Source organism: Anomaloglossus baeobatrachus, chromosome 12, assembly GCF_048569485.1.
Source record: "Anomaloglossus baeobatrachus isolate aAnoBae1 chromosome 12, aAnoBae1.hap1, whole genome shotgun sequence".
Lineage (NCBI taxonomy): Eukaryota > Metazoa > Chordata > Amphibia > Anura > Aromobatidae > Anomaloglossus > Anomaloglossus baeobatrachus.
Window position 1 is genome coordinate 108340772 of NC_134364.1, and position 15882 is coordinate 108356653.

General features: G+C 39.5%; 1 protein-coding gene across 1 annotated transcript in view; it reads right to left on the reverse strand.

Moving 5' to 3' along the window:
* Positions 1-1680: 1680 nt before the first annotated feature.
* Positions 1681-15882, reverse strand: part of LOC142257661 (scavenger receptor cysteine-rich type 1 protein M130-like) — a 198761-nt gene continuing 184559 nt past the window's right edge. The window contains exons 13-16 of the mRNA XM_075329798.1: positions 15347-15490; positions 15052-15150; positions 13628-13705; positions 1681-1805 (exon numbers count right to left, since the gene is read on the reverse strand). Coding sequence (XP_075185913.1) covers positions 1681-1805; positions 13628-13705; positions 15052-15150; positions 15347-15490 — 446 coding nt within the window. The remainder of the gene's footprint in view (positions 1806-13627; positions 13706-15051; positions 15151-15346; positions 15491-15882) is intronic.

The window sequence follows — 15882 nt, forward strand, 5'->3', positions numbered from 1 at the left end:
GTTTTTTTCTGACATAGACGCATCTTGAAAACTTTTTTTTTAACTTAAGGTTGTGTTCACATTGAGTTATTTTATGCCTTGGATTTTGGGGTAATATCACAAAATTAAACCTTCACGACCACTTAACACAAAAAAAACATCAATTTTAAAGAACTAACTTACCTATCATGTTTTTAAACTTTTGAAATAAAAAAGTGGTCTGTGAAATCTTCATACATTTTTCCATGTAAAAAGTATCAATTTTTCTATTGAGATTCAAGAAAGGGGAAAAAAGTGCAATACTAAAAAAATTTCTGAAGTGAACTTAGCTACAATTTATACATATAAAAAACATTCTATACCCTAATAGATACTTCATTGTTTTTGTTGTTCAAGGGGTTTTCTTGGCACACGCATTATTAAAACATTGTGGAGCCTATAAAAAAAAATAAGAAACTTTAAAATGTACTTGCTGTAAAATGTTACTATGTTCCCGAGCTGTCATTTATAATAGGTCTTTACTTCCTGCTACAAACTTTTTGAAGCATGAAATTAAAAAGTTCCTGTTTGTGATTTCTACGTCTCAGCCAGAAACTTTGCGTTGGACTCTGGTGATGTCACGGGGGCATGGTCTGTAATCCTCTGCAAGATTAGGGGTGCTGGCGATGTGTACCGGGAGGGAAAAAGATCAGGGAATGGACCGTCATTGTAGGCTTCACCAAAACCAAAAAATCTTATCAACTTGTGACTTGTCAGAAAAGGCGGTGCTAAGCATTATAGAGTGCCAGATTACACTATAATACATGAGGACATTATATGACTTATTGCTTCCATGCCAGTGTCAGCAAATGACTTCCGGAGAAACTCAGGTTAACCCATACTATGCAATGTATGAGGAATGTTGGGATGGAAAAATCTGTGTGCTGGGATTTATCCATCATTTGTCTGTGGAAGAGAAAGTGCACATAGGGTCTTACCAGGTATGAGATTTCGCAAATAAGGTGCCAAAGGCACACTCACCTCTTGAAGTTGTGTCAGGCACAACTCCTTGATGCACATATATCAAAAAGTGGTCAGCAGCAGCCCCGAAGCGGGAGATAAAACAATATGGATAAAAGAAATCCGGGTTTAATGCTGCTCTAGAAACCACATGAATGCTGGAGTATGTGATGAAATCCCGCTTCTTTATTTCTGCAGGTCAACGCGTTTCAAAGACATATCCAGCTTCTTCATCAGGACAAAAGAACAGTATCTGATACAGTTATTTTGTTCTGAAGAAGAAGACGGAAATGTCCTTGAAACGCGTTGACCTGCAGAAAATAACAAACGGGATTTCATCACATACTCCTGGATTCATGTGGTTTCTAGCGCAGCATTAAACCCGGATTTCTTTTATCCATAGGGATTTATCCATCTTGAGACTCTATGGCAATCTCAAGATGGTGCTTTGTAGATGGAGCGTGTGAGCTGAGCTGTGAGACAAATACAGCTCTACCTTTTAGAAAATATAGTTTAGAGGCAGAAGGGTTAGGTCAGCATGTAAATAATAACACACCAGAAAGATGGCTGAATGTGAGCTAAAGAACAAACCAATATCAAGGTTAAAAAAAATGGTTGGGCATGTTGTTTTCCTGATATACAATGTATTTAGATAAAAAGAAACTATAGATATGAAAAGACAATATTTTTTTTAATTTTCCTCTAAATAATGTATTTGACAGTACAGATACATTTTAGTAAATTTTCACCATTTCTCTCAGCTGCTGATTCATGAGATACTCCAGTGTCATCATAGCCATATCCTGAAGTCTCCTCCAAAGACACACCTAAAAAATAGCAATAATATAAAACTAGTAATGATTCTCAGGTCTCCAGTGTCATTAATATTTATTCTTTATGCCTACAGCACATAGACACTGCAGTTAGTAATTGAATTTGCTGCCAGTGTTTTGTCCCTCTGCAGTTTCCATTCCTTCTGTGAAGAACATGTGGCCTTCTGGGAGAAAGAACCTTACATTTTGTCAGTTGCTACCATTTTATGTTTAGACAAAAACTGTGGAAGAAAGAAGCGCAAATAGGGTCTTACCCGGTAGGGAGATCGATAATTTTCAAGGGCGTTACTCACCTTTCAGGGTTGGGAAAGTCACAACCCCTTGATGCACTTGTAATGGTGGTAATCAGCCGCAGCCCCGAGATGTGCACATAAGTATCCAAGGAAGAAGAAGTCGGGTTAAATGCCGCGCTACACCACAGGATCCAATTATTGATGAAATCCCTTTATTGTTTATACAGGTCTACGCGTTTCAGAGATATATCCATCTCCTTCATCAGAACATTCCTTTTAAATGTGCTAATGAAGGAGATGGATACATCTCTGAAACGCGTAGACCTGTATAAACAATAAAGGGATTTCATCAATAATTGGATCCTGTGGTGTAGCACGGCATTTAACCCGACTTCTTCTTCCTTAGATACTTATGTCATTATATGTTTGTTACTTCATATTTTTTTTTTTTGCAATGATTTTTCATTTTGCAATAATTCTATGAGTTTAAATGATCTAACTAGACCATAAAGAGAAAAAAATATGAAAATAGAGCTAAAAGTTAGATTACAATTAGATAATTAATTAGAGGTGAGTGAATTCAGTGAAATTGAATTCTACTAGAATTTTATGAATACCCGTATTTGCCTAAATGTAACTATTTACAATTCGCTTTTGCATTTGAAAAGGTTAAAAAAAAAACTTAAAAAACCATATATTCACATCACCGCTCATTTACCTGGCCACTATCCTCTTCACGGTGACTGTAATGTTTTTTTTTCATATTATGTTTATTACGCCCTGAGGTCTGAAGAAATATCCACTCTGTGTAATCCTGCCCCCATCACTAATTAAAAAACCCAAAAAACTGAGCTGTGACAAATGTTCAAAAAACATGCAACATTACAAGCATGTGAATTGCAGCCTCAAGACTAGAAAAAAAACAAGGAGAAAATTGTAGAAAAAATACCCTGACTATAAATAAATAAATTGCAAGTGCTTAATAAACAGGGTACTTAGTATATACATTTTTGCAAAAAGGTAAGAAGCTGTCTCACCTCGTCACGGTGTACCCATCTGAGACAGTCCCTAACCTACTAAAGTTAAAAACATATTCTGTACCTGACTAGTGTCATGTCAAAACTTCAATATGGATGGTAAAGTGGTTAGCTGGGTCCCAGATTAAATACACAGCAAAAAGTGAGAAGCAGGTAATTGTTCAGCCTCAGTATCAGGAGGGCTGCACCCCCAACTTGCATTAAAGCAAGATAACAGACAAAAAAACCAAAAAACTGAGCTGTGACAAATGTTCAAAAAACATGCAACATTACAAGCATGTGAATTGCAGCCTCAAGACTAGAAAAAAAACAAGAAGAAAATTGTAGAAAAAATACCCTGACTATAAATAAATAAATTGCAAGTGCTTAATAAACAGGGTATTTAGTATATACATTTTTGCAAAAAGGTAAGAAGCTGTCTCACCTCGTCACGGTGTACCCATCTGAGACAGTCCCTAACCTACTAAAGTTAAAAACATATTCTGTACCTGACTAGTGTCATGTCAAAACTTCATGTTTTTTGAACATTTGTCACAGCTCAGTTTTTTGGGTTTTTTATCTGTTATCTTGCTTTAATGCAAGTTGGGGGTGCAGCCCTCCTGATACTGAGGCTGAACAATTACCTGCTTCTCACTTTTTGCTGTGTATTTAATCTGGGACCCAGCTAACCACTTTACCATTCATATTGAAGTTTTGACATGACACAAGTCAGGTACAGAATATGTTTTTAACTTTAGTAGGTTAGGGACTGTCTCAGATGGGTACACCGTGACGAGGTGAGACAGCTTCTTACCTTTTTGCAAAAATGTATATACTAAGTACCCTGTTTATTAAGCACTTGCAATTTATTTATTTATAGTCAGGGTATTTTTTCTACAATTTTCTCCTTGGTTTTTTTCTAGTCTTAAGGCTGCAATTCACATGCTTGTAATGTTGCATGTTTTTTGAACATTTGTCACAGCTCAGTTTTTTGGTTTTTTTGTCTGTTATCTTGCTTTAATGCAAGTTGGGGGTGCAGCCCTCCTGATACTGAGGCTGAACAATTACCTGCTTCTCACTTTTTGCTGTGTATTTAATCTGGGACCCAGCTAACCACTTTACCATCCATATTGAAGTTTTGACATGACACTAGTCAGGTACAGAATATGTTTTTAACTTTAGTAGGTTAGGGACTGTCTCAGATGGGTACACCGTGACGAGGTACTAAGTACCCTGTTTATTAAGCACTTGCAATTTATTTATTTATAGTCAGGGTATTTTTTCTACAATTTTCTCCTTGTTTTTTTTCTAGTCTTGAGGCTGCAATTGACATGCTTGTAATGTTGCATGTTTTTTGAACATTTGTCACAGCTCAGTTTTTTGGTTTTTTTTGTCTGTTATCTTGCTTTAATGCAAGTTGGGGGTGCAGCCCTCCTGATACTGAGGCTGAACAATTACCTGCGTCTCACTTTTTGCTGTGTATTTAATCTGGGACCCAGCTAACCACTTTACCATTAGAGATGAGCGAACTGGTCCCGGTTCGGCTCGAGGCCGGTTCGCCGAACGGGGGTCCCGTTCGAGTTCGGTTCGTCGAACGTTCGACGAACCGAACTCGAACGTATAGGCTATAATGGGAGGCAATCACAAACACATAAAAATGCATTATAAATGTACACAAACAGTTAATAAACATTGCCATAACACTTACCGGTCCTCGCGATCCCTTCTGCACTCTGTCTCCTGCCGCTATTCCATCCGATGATCGCTGAATCCTCCCGGTGACCTGCACTGCCAGCAGAGAAGCAGGACCTATCGTGACGTCAAAATAGCCATGTGACCAGTCACATGGCTATTATCTCATTGGCTACAGACTGGTCACATGACTATGACACGTCATGTAGGACCTGCGAGTGCATCTCTCCGGTACACGGTGCACATATGTGTATCGCCGTGTACCGGCGACATGCTCTAGCACACGGTCGACTCCCCGTTCCGTTAGGGACCGGCTGACACAGCCGGTCATTAACGGAGATCACCGTTGCCATAGCAACGCAGTTAGCGGTGACGTCACCGCTAACCGCGGCTCCGGGAGCACCGTTGCTATGGTAACGCGTCTGTCAGCGTTACCGCTAGCAGCCAGCAGTGATCACTCACGGAGTGAAGGCTGCACGCTGCTTCCCGATTGTAGTGAGCATTGTAGTTAGGATGGAGGTTCCCCAGCCCCAAGTGATGCCCCTCACTACAATCGTCACTACTACTACACTAGAAAGAAAGAAGACAGAAGAGCAGGATCGTGGAGGGCTGACAGGGGTAATAAAGATGGAGTCTCTAATGTGTCTGTGTATTTATTTCTATTAAAGTATTTTTTCTCTGTGTGGTGTCTTTTTTTAACCCTTTATTGGAGATTCTTAATGGCCGGGTCAAACGTGCCTGACATTAAGAATCTCTGGCTTAATACTGGCTGGTAAAACAAAGCCAGTATTAACTCATGATTACCCAACAAGCCACCCGGCTCCAGGGCTGTTGGAAGAGTTGGATACAGCGCCAGATGATGGCGCTTCTATGAGAGCGCCATTTTCTGGGACGGCTGCGGACTGAAATCCGCAGCAGAGGCGCCCACAAACCTCGGGCTAACCTGTGCTGCGGATTCCAATCCCCAGCTGCCTAGTTGTACCCGGCTGGACACAAAAATAGGGCGAAGCCCACGTCATTTGTTTTTTTAATTATTTCATGAAATAAGTGAAATAATTAAAAAAAACGGGCTTCCCTATATTTTTGGTTCCCAGCCGGGTACAAATAGGCAACTGGGGGTTGGAGGCAGCCCGTGGCTGCCAGCTGTACCTGGCTAGCATACAAAAATATGGCGAAGCCCACGTCATTTTTTTGGTGGGCAAAAAACTTCTGCATACAGTCCTGGATGGAGTATGCTGAGCCTTGTAGTTCTGCAGCTGCTGTCTGCTCTTCTCCATACAGACAGACAGCAACTGCAGAACTACAAGGCTCAGCATACTCCATCCAGGACTGTATGCAGAAGTTTTTTGCCCCCTGAAAAAATTATGTGGCTTCGCCATATTTTTGTATGCTAGCCAGGTACAGCAGGCAGGTACGGCTGCCCCCAACCCCCAGTTGCCTATTTGTACCCGGCTGGGAACCAAAAATAAAGGGAAGCCCTTTTTTTATTATTTCATGAATTTCATGAAATAATTAGAAAACAAATGACGTAGGCTTTGCCCCATTTTTGTGTCCAGCCAGGTACAACTAGGCAGCTGGGATTGGAATCCGCACCACCGGTTGGCCTGAGCTTTCTGGGCCCCACTGCTGCGAATTGCAGTCTGCAGCCACCTCAGAAAATGGCATTTTCATAGAAGCGCCATCTTCTGGCGCTGTATCCAACTCTTCCAGCACCTGCCTGCTATACCTGGCTAGCATACAAAAATATGGCGAAGCTCACGTCCTTTTTTTGTAGCTTTTTGGCAAAAAAAAATAAAAATGCTTCCCTGGATTTTCCATTGCCAGTGAAGGTAACACCAAGCAGTGGGGGTTAGCAGCCAGTAGCTGCTTGGATTACCCTTAGCTAGCAATACAAAAAATGCAGTGGGAGCTAACATATATTTTTTTTAATTATTTATTTAAATAACTAAAAATAAAATGGGCTTCCCTGTATTTTGATTGCTGGACATCACAGTGCTGTAAAAATAAATCTTTAAAAAAATGACGTAGCGCTCCGCGGTATTTTTGATTCTCAGCAGATAAAGCAGACAGCTATGGGTTGCCACCCCCATCTGCCTGCCGTTACCTTGGTTGGCAATCAAAATACAGGGAAGCCCATTAATTTTTTCTATTTAAAAAATAGTTAAAAAAAAAAAATTACGTTGGGTCCCCCCATTTTTGATAGCCAGCTAGGGTAAAGCAGACGGCTGTAGCCTGAAAACCACAGCTGGCAGCTTTACCGTGGTTGGGGATCCAATGTGGAGGTCCCCTCAGGCTCTTTTTTATAATTATTTTATAAATATTAATAATTACACAATAAAAGTAGGGGACCCCCCAAATTGGATCACCAGCCAAGGTAAAGCGGACAGCTGTGGTCTGGTATTCTCAGGGTGGGAAGGTCCATAGTTATTGGGCCTTCACAGCCTAAAAATAGCAGGCCGCAGGCACCCCAGACGTGGCGCATCCACTAGATGCGCCAATCCTGGCGCTTCACCCCAGCTCATCCCGTGCCCTGGTGCAGTGGCAAACGGGGTAATAAATCGGGTTGATACTAGCTGTAAAGTCACCTGAGATCAAGCCCAGCAGTTTGTGATGTCATGGCGTCTATTAGATACCCAACATCATAAACTGTCAGTACTAACAAAAACAAAAAATCGACAAAAGAAATTTATTTGAAAAAACAGTCCCCAAAACATTTCCTCTTTCACCAATTTATTGTAAGAAAAAAAATAAAGGGGTCCCACGACGACTCTGGACCGTCTAGAATATGGGGGGGAGACACTCAGGGAACGTATCCCCCATTTTCTAGGAGTGCGGACCCTTCATGTGAGGAGTGTGGGTGCAATGAATCTGCACTCACTCTCCCCGGGTCCACAGCAGCAGAGTCCATGTCGTAATGGTTGCTACCAAAGCTGCAATGCCCTGCTCATGAGGTAAGGGCATGCCTAATCAGGAGAACTACTGTAGAGGAAGCTCTGCTCACTGGTATATAGGTGCTCAGAGGTAATAATAGATAAAATTAGTGAGTAACCTCGGCACTCTAAATCTCCCAGACTAAGTCAGTAAGTCACAACAGATAGTAATGCAAAATCACTCTTTATTGGTCCGTATTAAGAAAAATTTTTTTTCATAAGCATATATGTTTTTGTCCAAAACAAGTTACAAATGACGTTTCGGCCTGAGCCTTCGTCAGATTGGACTTATCTGCATGTAATCATGAAAAATGACAATAATCAGTATCACATAAGAGTGAGAGAACAATAACATAAACTTGAACAATGTAGAGGTACAATTGGGATGCAGCAAAAAAATTGCAACACAGCAAGAAATGAAACACATGATACAATAATACAGTACAAGGACAATATAGTAATGACAAATATGGGGTCAGAGTAGACTTAGACAGCTCTGGTACGAAAGAGATGTCAATCATAAAGTAACATGTGCAGTAGGTGTAGAGCTACACTATGCATGGCAGAGCTAATGGGTAGACCGACCATAGAAAAAGTAGAGAAAAAGTGGAGAAAAAGTGGAGAATAAGTGGAACATAAGAGGAGAAAAAGTGGAGAAAAAGTGGAGAAAAAAGTGGAGAAAAAGTGGAGAAAAAGTGGAGAAAAAGTGGAGAAAAAGTGGAGATAAAGTGGAGATAAAGTGGAGATTAAGAGGAGAAAAAGTGGAGAAAAAAGTGGAGAAAAAGTGGAGAAAAAGTGGAGCATAAGTGGAGAAAAAGTGGAGAAAAAGTGGAGCATAAGAGGAGAAAAAGTGGAGAAAAAAGTGGAGAAAAAGTGGAGAAAAAGTGGAGAAAAAGTGGAGATTAAGAGGAGAAAAAGTGGAGCATAAGAGGAGAAAAAGTGGAGAAAAAAGTGGAGAAAGTGGAGAAAAAAATGGAGAAAAAGTGGAGAAAAAAGTGGAGAAAAAGTGGAGAATAAGAGGAGAAAAAGTGGAGAAAAAGTGGAGAAAAAGTGGAGAATAAGAGGAGAAAAAGTGGAGAATAAGTGGAGAAAAAAATGGAGAAAAAGTGGAGAAAAAGTGGAGAAAAAGTGGAGCATAAGAGGAGAAAAAGTGGAGAAAAAGTGGAGAAAAAGTGGAGAAAAAGTGGAGCATAAGAGGAGAAAAAGTGGAGAAAAAAGTGGAGAAAAAGTGGAGAAAAAGTGGAGCATAAGAGGAGAAAAAGTGGAGAAAAAGTGGAGAAAAAGTGGAGCATAAGAGGAGAAAAAGTGGAGACAAAGTGGAGAAAAAGTGGAGAAAAAGTGGAGCATAAGAGGAGAAAAAGTGGAGAAAAAGTGGAGAAAAAAGTGGAGAAAAAGTGGAGAAAAAGTGGAGAAAAAGTGGAGAAAAAGTGGAGAAAAAGTGGAGATTAAGAGGAGAAAAAGTGGAGAAAAAGTGGAGAAAAAGTGGAGCATAAGAGGAGAAAAAGTGGAGAAAAAAGTGGAGAAAACGTGGAGAAAACGTGGAGAAAAAGTGGAGAAAAAGTGGAGAAAAAGTGGAGAAAAAGTGGAGCATAAGAGGAGAAAAAGTGGAGAAAAAAGTGGAGAAAACGTGGAGAAAAAGTGGAGAAAAAGTGGAGAAAAAGTGGAGCATAAGAGGAGAAAAAGTGGAGAAAAAGTGGAGAAAAAGTGGAGAAAAAGTGGAGCATAAGAGGAGAAAAAGTGGAGAAAAAAGTGGAGAAAAAGTGGAGAAAAAGTGGAGCATAAGAGGAGAAAAAGTGGAGAAAAAGTGGAGAAAAAGTGGAGCATAAGAGGAGAAAAAGTGGAGAAAAAGTGGAGAAAAAGTGGAGAAAAAGTGGAGCATAAGAGGAGAAAAAGTGGAGAAAAAGTGGAGAAAAAAGTGGAGAAAAAGTGGAGAAAAAGTGGAGAAAAAGTGGAGAAAAAGTGGAGAAAAAGTGGAGAAAAAGTGGAGATTAAGAGGAGAAAAAGTGGAGAAAAAGTGGAGAAAAAGTGGAGCATAAGAGGAGAAAAAGTGGAGAAAAAAGTGGAGAAAACGTGGAGAAAACGTGGAGAAAAAGTGGAGAAAAAGTGGAGAAAAAGTGGAGAAAAAGTGGAGCATAAGAGGAGAAAAAGTGGAGAAAAAAGTGGAGAAAACGTGGAGAAAAAGTGGAGAAAAAGTGGAGAAAAAGTGGAGCATAAGAGGAGAAAAAGTGGAGATTAAGAGGAGAAAAGTGGAGAAAAAGTGGAGAAAAATTGGAGCATAAGAGGAGAAAAAGTGGAGAAAAAAGTGGAGAAAAAGTGGAGAAAAAGTGGAGATTAAGAGGAGAAAAAGTGGAGCATAAGAGGAGAAAAAGTGGAGAAAAAAGTGGAGAAAAAGTGGAGAAAGTGGAGAAAAAAAATGGAGAAAAAGTGGAGAAAAAGTGGAGAAAAAGTGGAGAATAAGAGGAGAAAAAGTGGAGAAAAAGTGGAGAAAAAGTGGAGAATAAGAGGAGAAAAAGTGGAGAATAAGTGGAGAAAAAAATGGAGAAAAAGTGGAGAAAAAGTGGAGAAAAAAATGGAGAAAAAGTGGAACACCCTTTGGTACCTTTCATGTGGCACTAAGGGGTGCTTAGCTTTGTATTTAGCCAAAAAAATGACATAGGGTTCCCCCTAGTTTTGTAGCCAGCTAGGGTAAAGCAGACGGCTGCAGCCTGCAGACCACAGCTGGCAACCTCACCTTGGCTGGTAATCCAAAACTGAGGGCACCCCACGCTGTTATTTTAAATTAAATAAATAATTAAAAAAAAAAACACGTAGGGGTCCCCCAAAATTGGATCACCAGCCAAGGTAAAGCAGACAGCTGGGGCCTGATATTCTCAGACTAGGGAGGTCCATGGTTATTGGAATCTCCCCAGCCTAAAAATAGCAGGCCGCAGCCGCCCCAGAAGTGGCGCATCCATTAGATGCGCCAATCCTGGTGCTTCGCCCCAGCTCATCCCGCGCCCTGGTGCGGTGGCAAACGGGGTAATATTTGGGGTTAATACCAGATGTGTAATGTCACCTGGCATCAAGCCCTGGGGTTGGTGAGGTCAGGCGTCTATCAGATACCCGACATCACCAACCCAGTCAGTAATAAAAAAAAAAATAGACGACAAACACATTTTTATTTGAAAAAACACTCCCCAAAACATTCCCTCTTTAACCAATTTATTAGATTGAAAAACAAATCCAGGTCTGGTGTAATCCAAGGGGTTGCCATGACGATGCACACTGTCCCAGTCAATGAAGAGCAGGATGTTCCCCATTGGCTGGGAGAGCAGTGCAGTGACCTGAGCTAACATCAATGGGTCAGCCCAGGTCACTGCAGGGGGGTGACAAGTGCTGCTGTCAGTGAGGTACATTACCTGCGCTGATCTCCAGCACACTGACAGCCCCTGTCACTGAGGTCAATGACCGGCGCCTTCACATCAAGTATCGCGAGAGGTCCGTGACGTCACCGCCAGTGTCAGTCTCGGGTCGGAAGCGATAGGTGATGTGACAAGCGGCGGCCATGGAGGACAGTGACAGCGCTGAGGTCGGGATGGCGGGACTTCATCACCGCAGGTAAGCCGAGCGAGCGAGCGAGCGAGCGAGCGGGCGGGCGGGCGGGGGGGGGGGGGTGGATGTGTGTGTGTGTGTGTGTGTGTGTTTGTGTATGTGTATGTATGTGTACATGCCGCGGGCAGGAGGGGGTGGAGCGAGCTGAGCGGGAAAGTGTGGGCTTCCTGCACGTAACTAAGATAAACATCGGGTTACTAACCAAAGCGCTTTGCTTGGATACCCGATGTTTATCTTGGTTACCAGCTTGTGGCAGGCTGCCAGCGATGGCTCCTGCTCACTGTAGCTGTAAAAAGCCCTGCTTTTTGCTGCTAGAACCGTTCTCGAACGTATCTAGAACTATCGAGCTTTTAGCAAAAAGCTCGAGTTCTAGTTCGATCTCGAACAGCCCAAAAATCACTCGAGCCTAGAACTGGAGAACCACGAACCACGAACCGCGCTCAACTCTATTTACCATCCATATTGAAGTTTTGACATGACACTAGTCAGGTACAGAATATGTTTTTAACTTTAGTAGGTTAGGGACTGTCTCAGATGGGTACACCGTGACGAGGTGAGACAGCTTCTTACCTTTTTGCAAAAATGTATATACTAAGTACCCTGTTTATTAAGCACTTGCAATTTATTTATTTATAGTCAGGGTATTTTCTCTACAATTTTCTCCTTGGTTTTTTTCTAGTCTTGAGGCTGCAATTCACATGCTTGTAATGTTGCATGTTTTTTGAACATTTGTCACAGCTCAGTTTTTTGGTTTTTTTGTCTGTTATCTTGCTTTAATGCAAGTTGGGGGTGCAGCCCTCCTGATACTGAGGCTGAACAATTACCTGCTTCTCACTTTTTGCTGTGTATTTAATCTGGGACCCAGCTAACCACTTTACCATCCATATTGAAGTTTTGACATGACACTAGTCAGGTACAGAATATGTTTTTAACTTTAGTAGGTTAGGGACTGTCTCAGATGGGTACACCGTGACGAGGTGAGACAGCTTCTTACCTTTTTGCAAAAATGTATATACTAAGTACCCTGTTTATTAAGCACTTGCAATTTATTTATTTATAGTCAGGGTATTTTTTCTACAATTTTCTCCTTGGTTTTTTTTTTCCCCATCACTAATTAGCAGATTTGGGCCAATCAGTGTTGTGGGCGGAGATAAACAGAGCACTGTATTCAGAGAACTGCTAGATCCAAAGCAGAGAAAACAGCGATTTTATCAAAATGACAGGTAGCAGACCAGTATGTGTTGCTGGAATAATTGTCTCAGACCCTACATTGTGATAATCTGTGATTACAAAGCAAAAAACTATTGACACATTCCCTTTAATGCGTCTGCATTTCCCCCCAAGTTATAGAATTGTAGAGTGTTGTTGGCCTGCCATAACAGCCATGGGCCAACCAACGGATTTGAGTTTGATCTTGCATAAAAGCCATCGGCAATCTAAACTTCAGAGGAAAACATAATTTTTTATTCACAGAAAACAAACATGTTCATATACATTATAGTTAGGGATGATCGAATATCATAAATATCCGACTTGGCGAATATTCGCTGAATAGGTTGCCGCTATTCGACTATTCGCGAATATTTGATGCGCAATGTACGTCTATGGGAAACAGTTATTTGGCTACCCATAGTCTTACATTGTGCATCGAATATTCATAGGATATTCGCGAAGTCGGATATTTGTGGTATTCGATAATCCCTAATTATAGTATATAAATGAAGCCATCAAATGATCACAGATTCATGACCCCAAGGCAATAAAAAACATGAAAAGTGCAGAGAATATTTTAACAAACATATACAGTATAAAAGTTTGGATCTGCTTTCTTTACTAGTTAAAAAAAAAATTAAAAATTAAAAAGTCTCTTCTATGAAAAGATAGAATCAAATGAATTCTAAGTGCAAATCAATTGAATTCTAAGTGAATGCTAAGTGCCACACAGAGAAAAAAAAAATGAAACGTCAGCATTTCTTGTGTTTGGAAACCACAAATCTGACAAAAATGCAATAAAATACAGTCAAAATGAGGTAAACCTTATACCCAATGGAAAATATAAAAAAAACTCCAAATCATTGTAAATGGAGAGAAAAAAGGGTTGTTTTTTTTAACTAATTTCTGATTTTTTTTTTAACCTTTAAGATATTATAAAACATATACCTGGAAAATCCTTGTGCCAGGTAATTTTTATGGCACTATGATTATATTGCGTTCTTTAAAAAATAAGTTCTTAAATCATGTCAATGGAAAAACAAAAAATTACTACTATTGGAAGGTGATGGAAAAAAACAAAAGTGTGAAACAAAATATTATCTACAGTTGAAAGTAATACTTTTTTATGTGATAAATATTACCTTGATCAATCATCTCATCATTTTGCTTTTCGGATGTATAATATTCCAACTTTTCTTCAATGTTACTGAGGTTATCAGCTATGGAAAAGAGTTCAAAGTCCAGAAAATATTACATATCTGTTCCAATGGAAATCTTATTCCTAGTGTCATAAGTGCATTAATTTTGAATAAGGTCTCTTTCACACAGTCATGAATAAAAGTGTTTGCACTCTTGAAATTGCTCCAGAAAGTAAAGTATTTTGCCTATAAAATTATTGCAATTACACATTTTGTCATACACGATAAACACAAAAAAATCAGAAAAAAGATAACTTGGACAGAAATTTTCCCTAAACTCCAAAAATCGATCAGACAAAGCTGTTGGCGCCTTTTCAAAATTGTGGGTAAACAACTTTGTTTCAAGCATGTGATGCTCGTTCAAACTCACCTCTGGCAAGTAACAGATGTGGGCAATATGAAAATCACACCTGAAACCAGATAAAAATGGGGGAAGTGGATTTAATATTTGCCTTTTGTGTCTCTGTGCTTCACTAAACATGATGATCTAAAAAGGAGAAGAGAACTGCCTGAGGACTTGAGAGTTGAGAACCAAAATTATTGAATAATAACAATTTCAGGGTTACAAGGCATAAAAAGGTTACACTGCAGTTTGACCAAAATACATGAGCAAGCCAAAAATCATTGTGGGAAAGATGCGACCAAGATAGAGCTTATTTGTAAAGCACATAATTCTACCGTTTACCGAAAAAGGAATGTAGCTTACAAAAAAAAAGAACAGAGTACCTAAAGTCACACATGGTGGAGGCTCAGAGATGTGTTGGGCTTGTTTTGCTGCCTGCCTCTGGAACTGGGGGCCTTGACTGTGTGCAAAACATCATGAAATCTGATGATTACCAAAGGATTGTGGGTCACAATGTAGACCAGTGTCAGAAAGCTGGATTTGCATTTTAGTTCATGGGTCTTCAAGCAGGACAATGACCCCAAAAATACTTCAAGAAGCCCAAAGAAATGGATGGGAACAAATCACTTTTCTCTGTTTTATTTGTGATGTTCAAATACACATAAAGGAGATAAATGTGTATAACAAGCATACATGTATAATTGCAATTATTTTTGGGCTTTTCCCAGCTTAGACCCTACTTGGTGACAATTCTCATCTCTGGACAATAGCCCTTATGTGGGTAGCAATCCATGGGACCACGACGTTGTAAATCCAGATCCCTGTATAAGGATTAAAGTGTATCAGGGTTTCTCTGGATCCTACCAATGCAATGCCTTGTGCCAGCTCTGTCCAAGGTAGCCATTTTGAGCCCGTTGCCTCAGACAGACCTTACACTTACTTGACCGTCGGACTACCTCTTGTGGATCCATTTGCACCAACTCTAAATAAGATATTAACAGGATTATTATTACAATTTACTGACCTGATTTTTGGGATGACTTATATTTTGCCTCCATTAATTGTAAATCAAGCTCTTCATATACCGGGTCATGGAGAGAAACTGAAGTGGAGTTTCTGAAAACTAAATCAAAAGATAGGAACAATAACGTCACATTAGATACACACAAAACCCACACACCAGATATCATGTCCCATGGGTATTTATATGAGATGGATTTGTAGGTCATTATGTTGTATGTGACTGCCGAGTTAACAATAATTATATAGTATATATAGTTTTAGAATATTAAAATGATCAATACTATTTTTATACTCACCTTTTCTAGACCACTTTGATTGTCTAAACAAGTATATTATTATAATGATTGCAACGCCAAGAAGGAGCAGGGAAGTAATGGAGATGATGAGAAACACGTTTGGGATAGTGGAAGTATCGGTAGGTTCCAATGAAGGATGCAGGGCTATAAAAAAAATATAAAATCATGGAGAAAAGTGTCATATCTATTATGTATAGTGATTTAATGTAATTAGCTTAAAATGAATTCTAATCTTAAATTAAGTCCCATTTTTTAGAACAAACTCTCCATCACTTTTAAAATAGAAATACACCAAAATGAATAATTAAATTTGACCATACATTTTAAACTATTTTAATTTTTATTCTTGTTCAATTTGCTAATTTTAATAGTTTTCATTTTCCAAAGTTTTCCAAATGACTAATTTTATAGCAATCATTTTGTGTTATTTATTTGGGTGTATATTAGAATAAAAAATATTAAAAATTAAAATATATTAATAACCTTGCCTTTCTATTATAATTATTTTTTTTTATTATTTTTTTTTACCAGAGTTG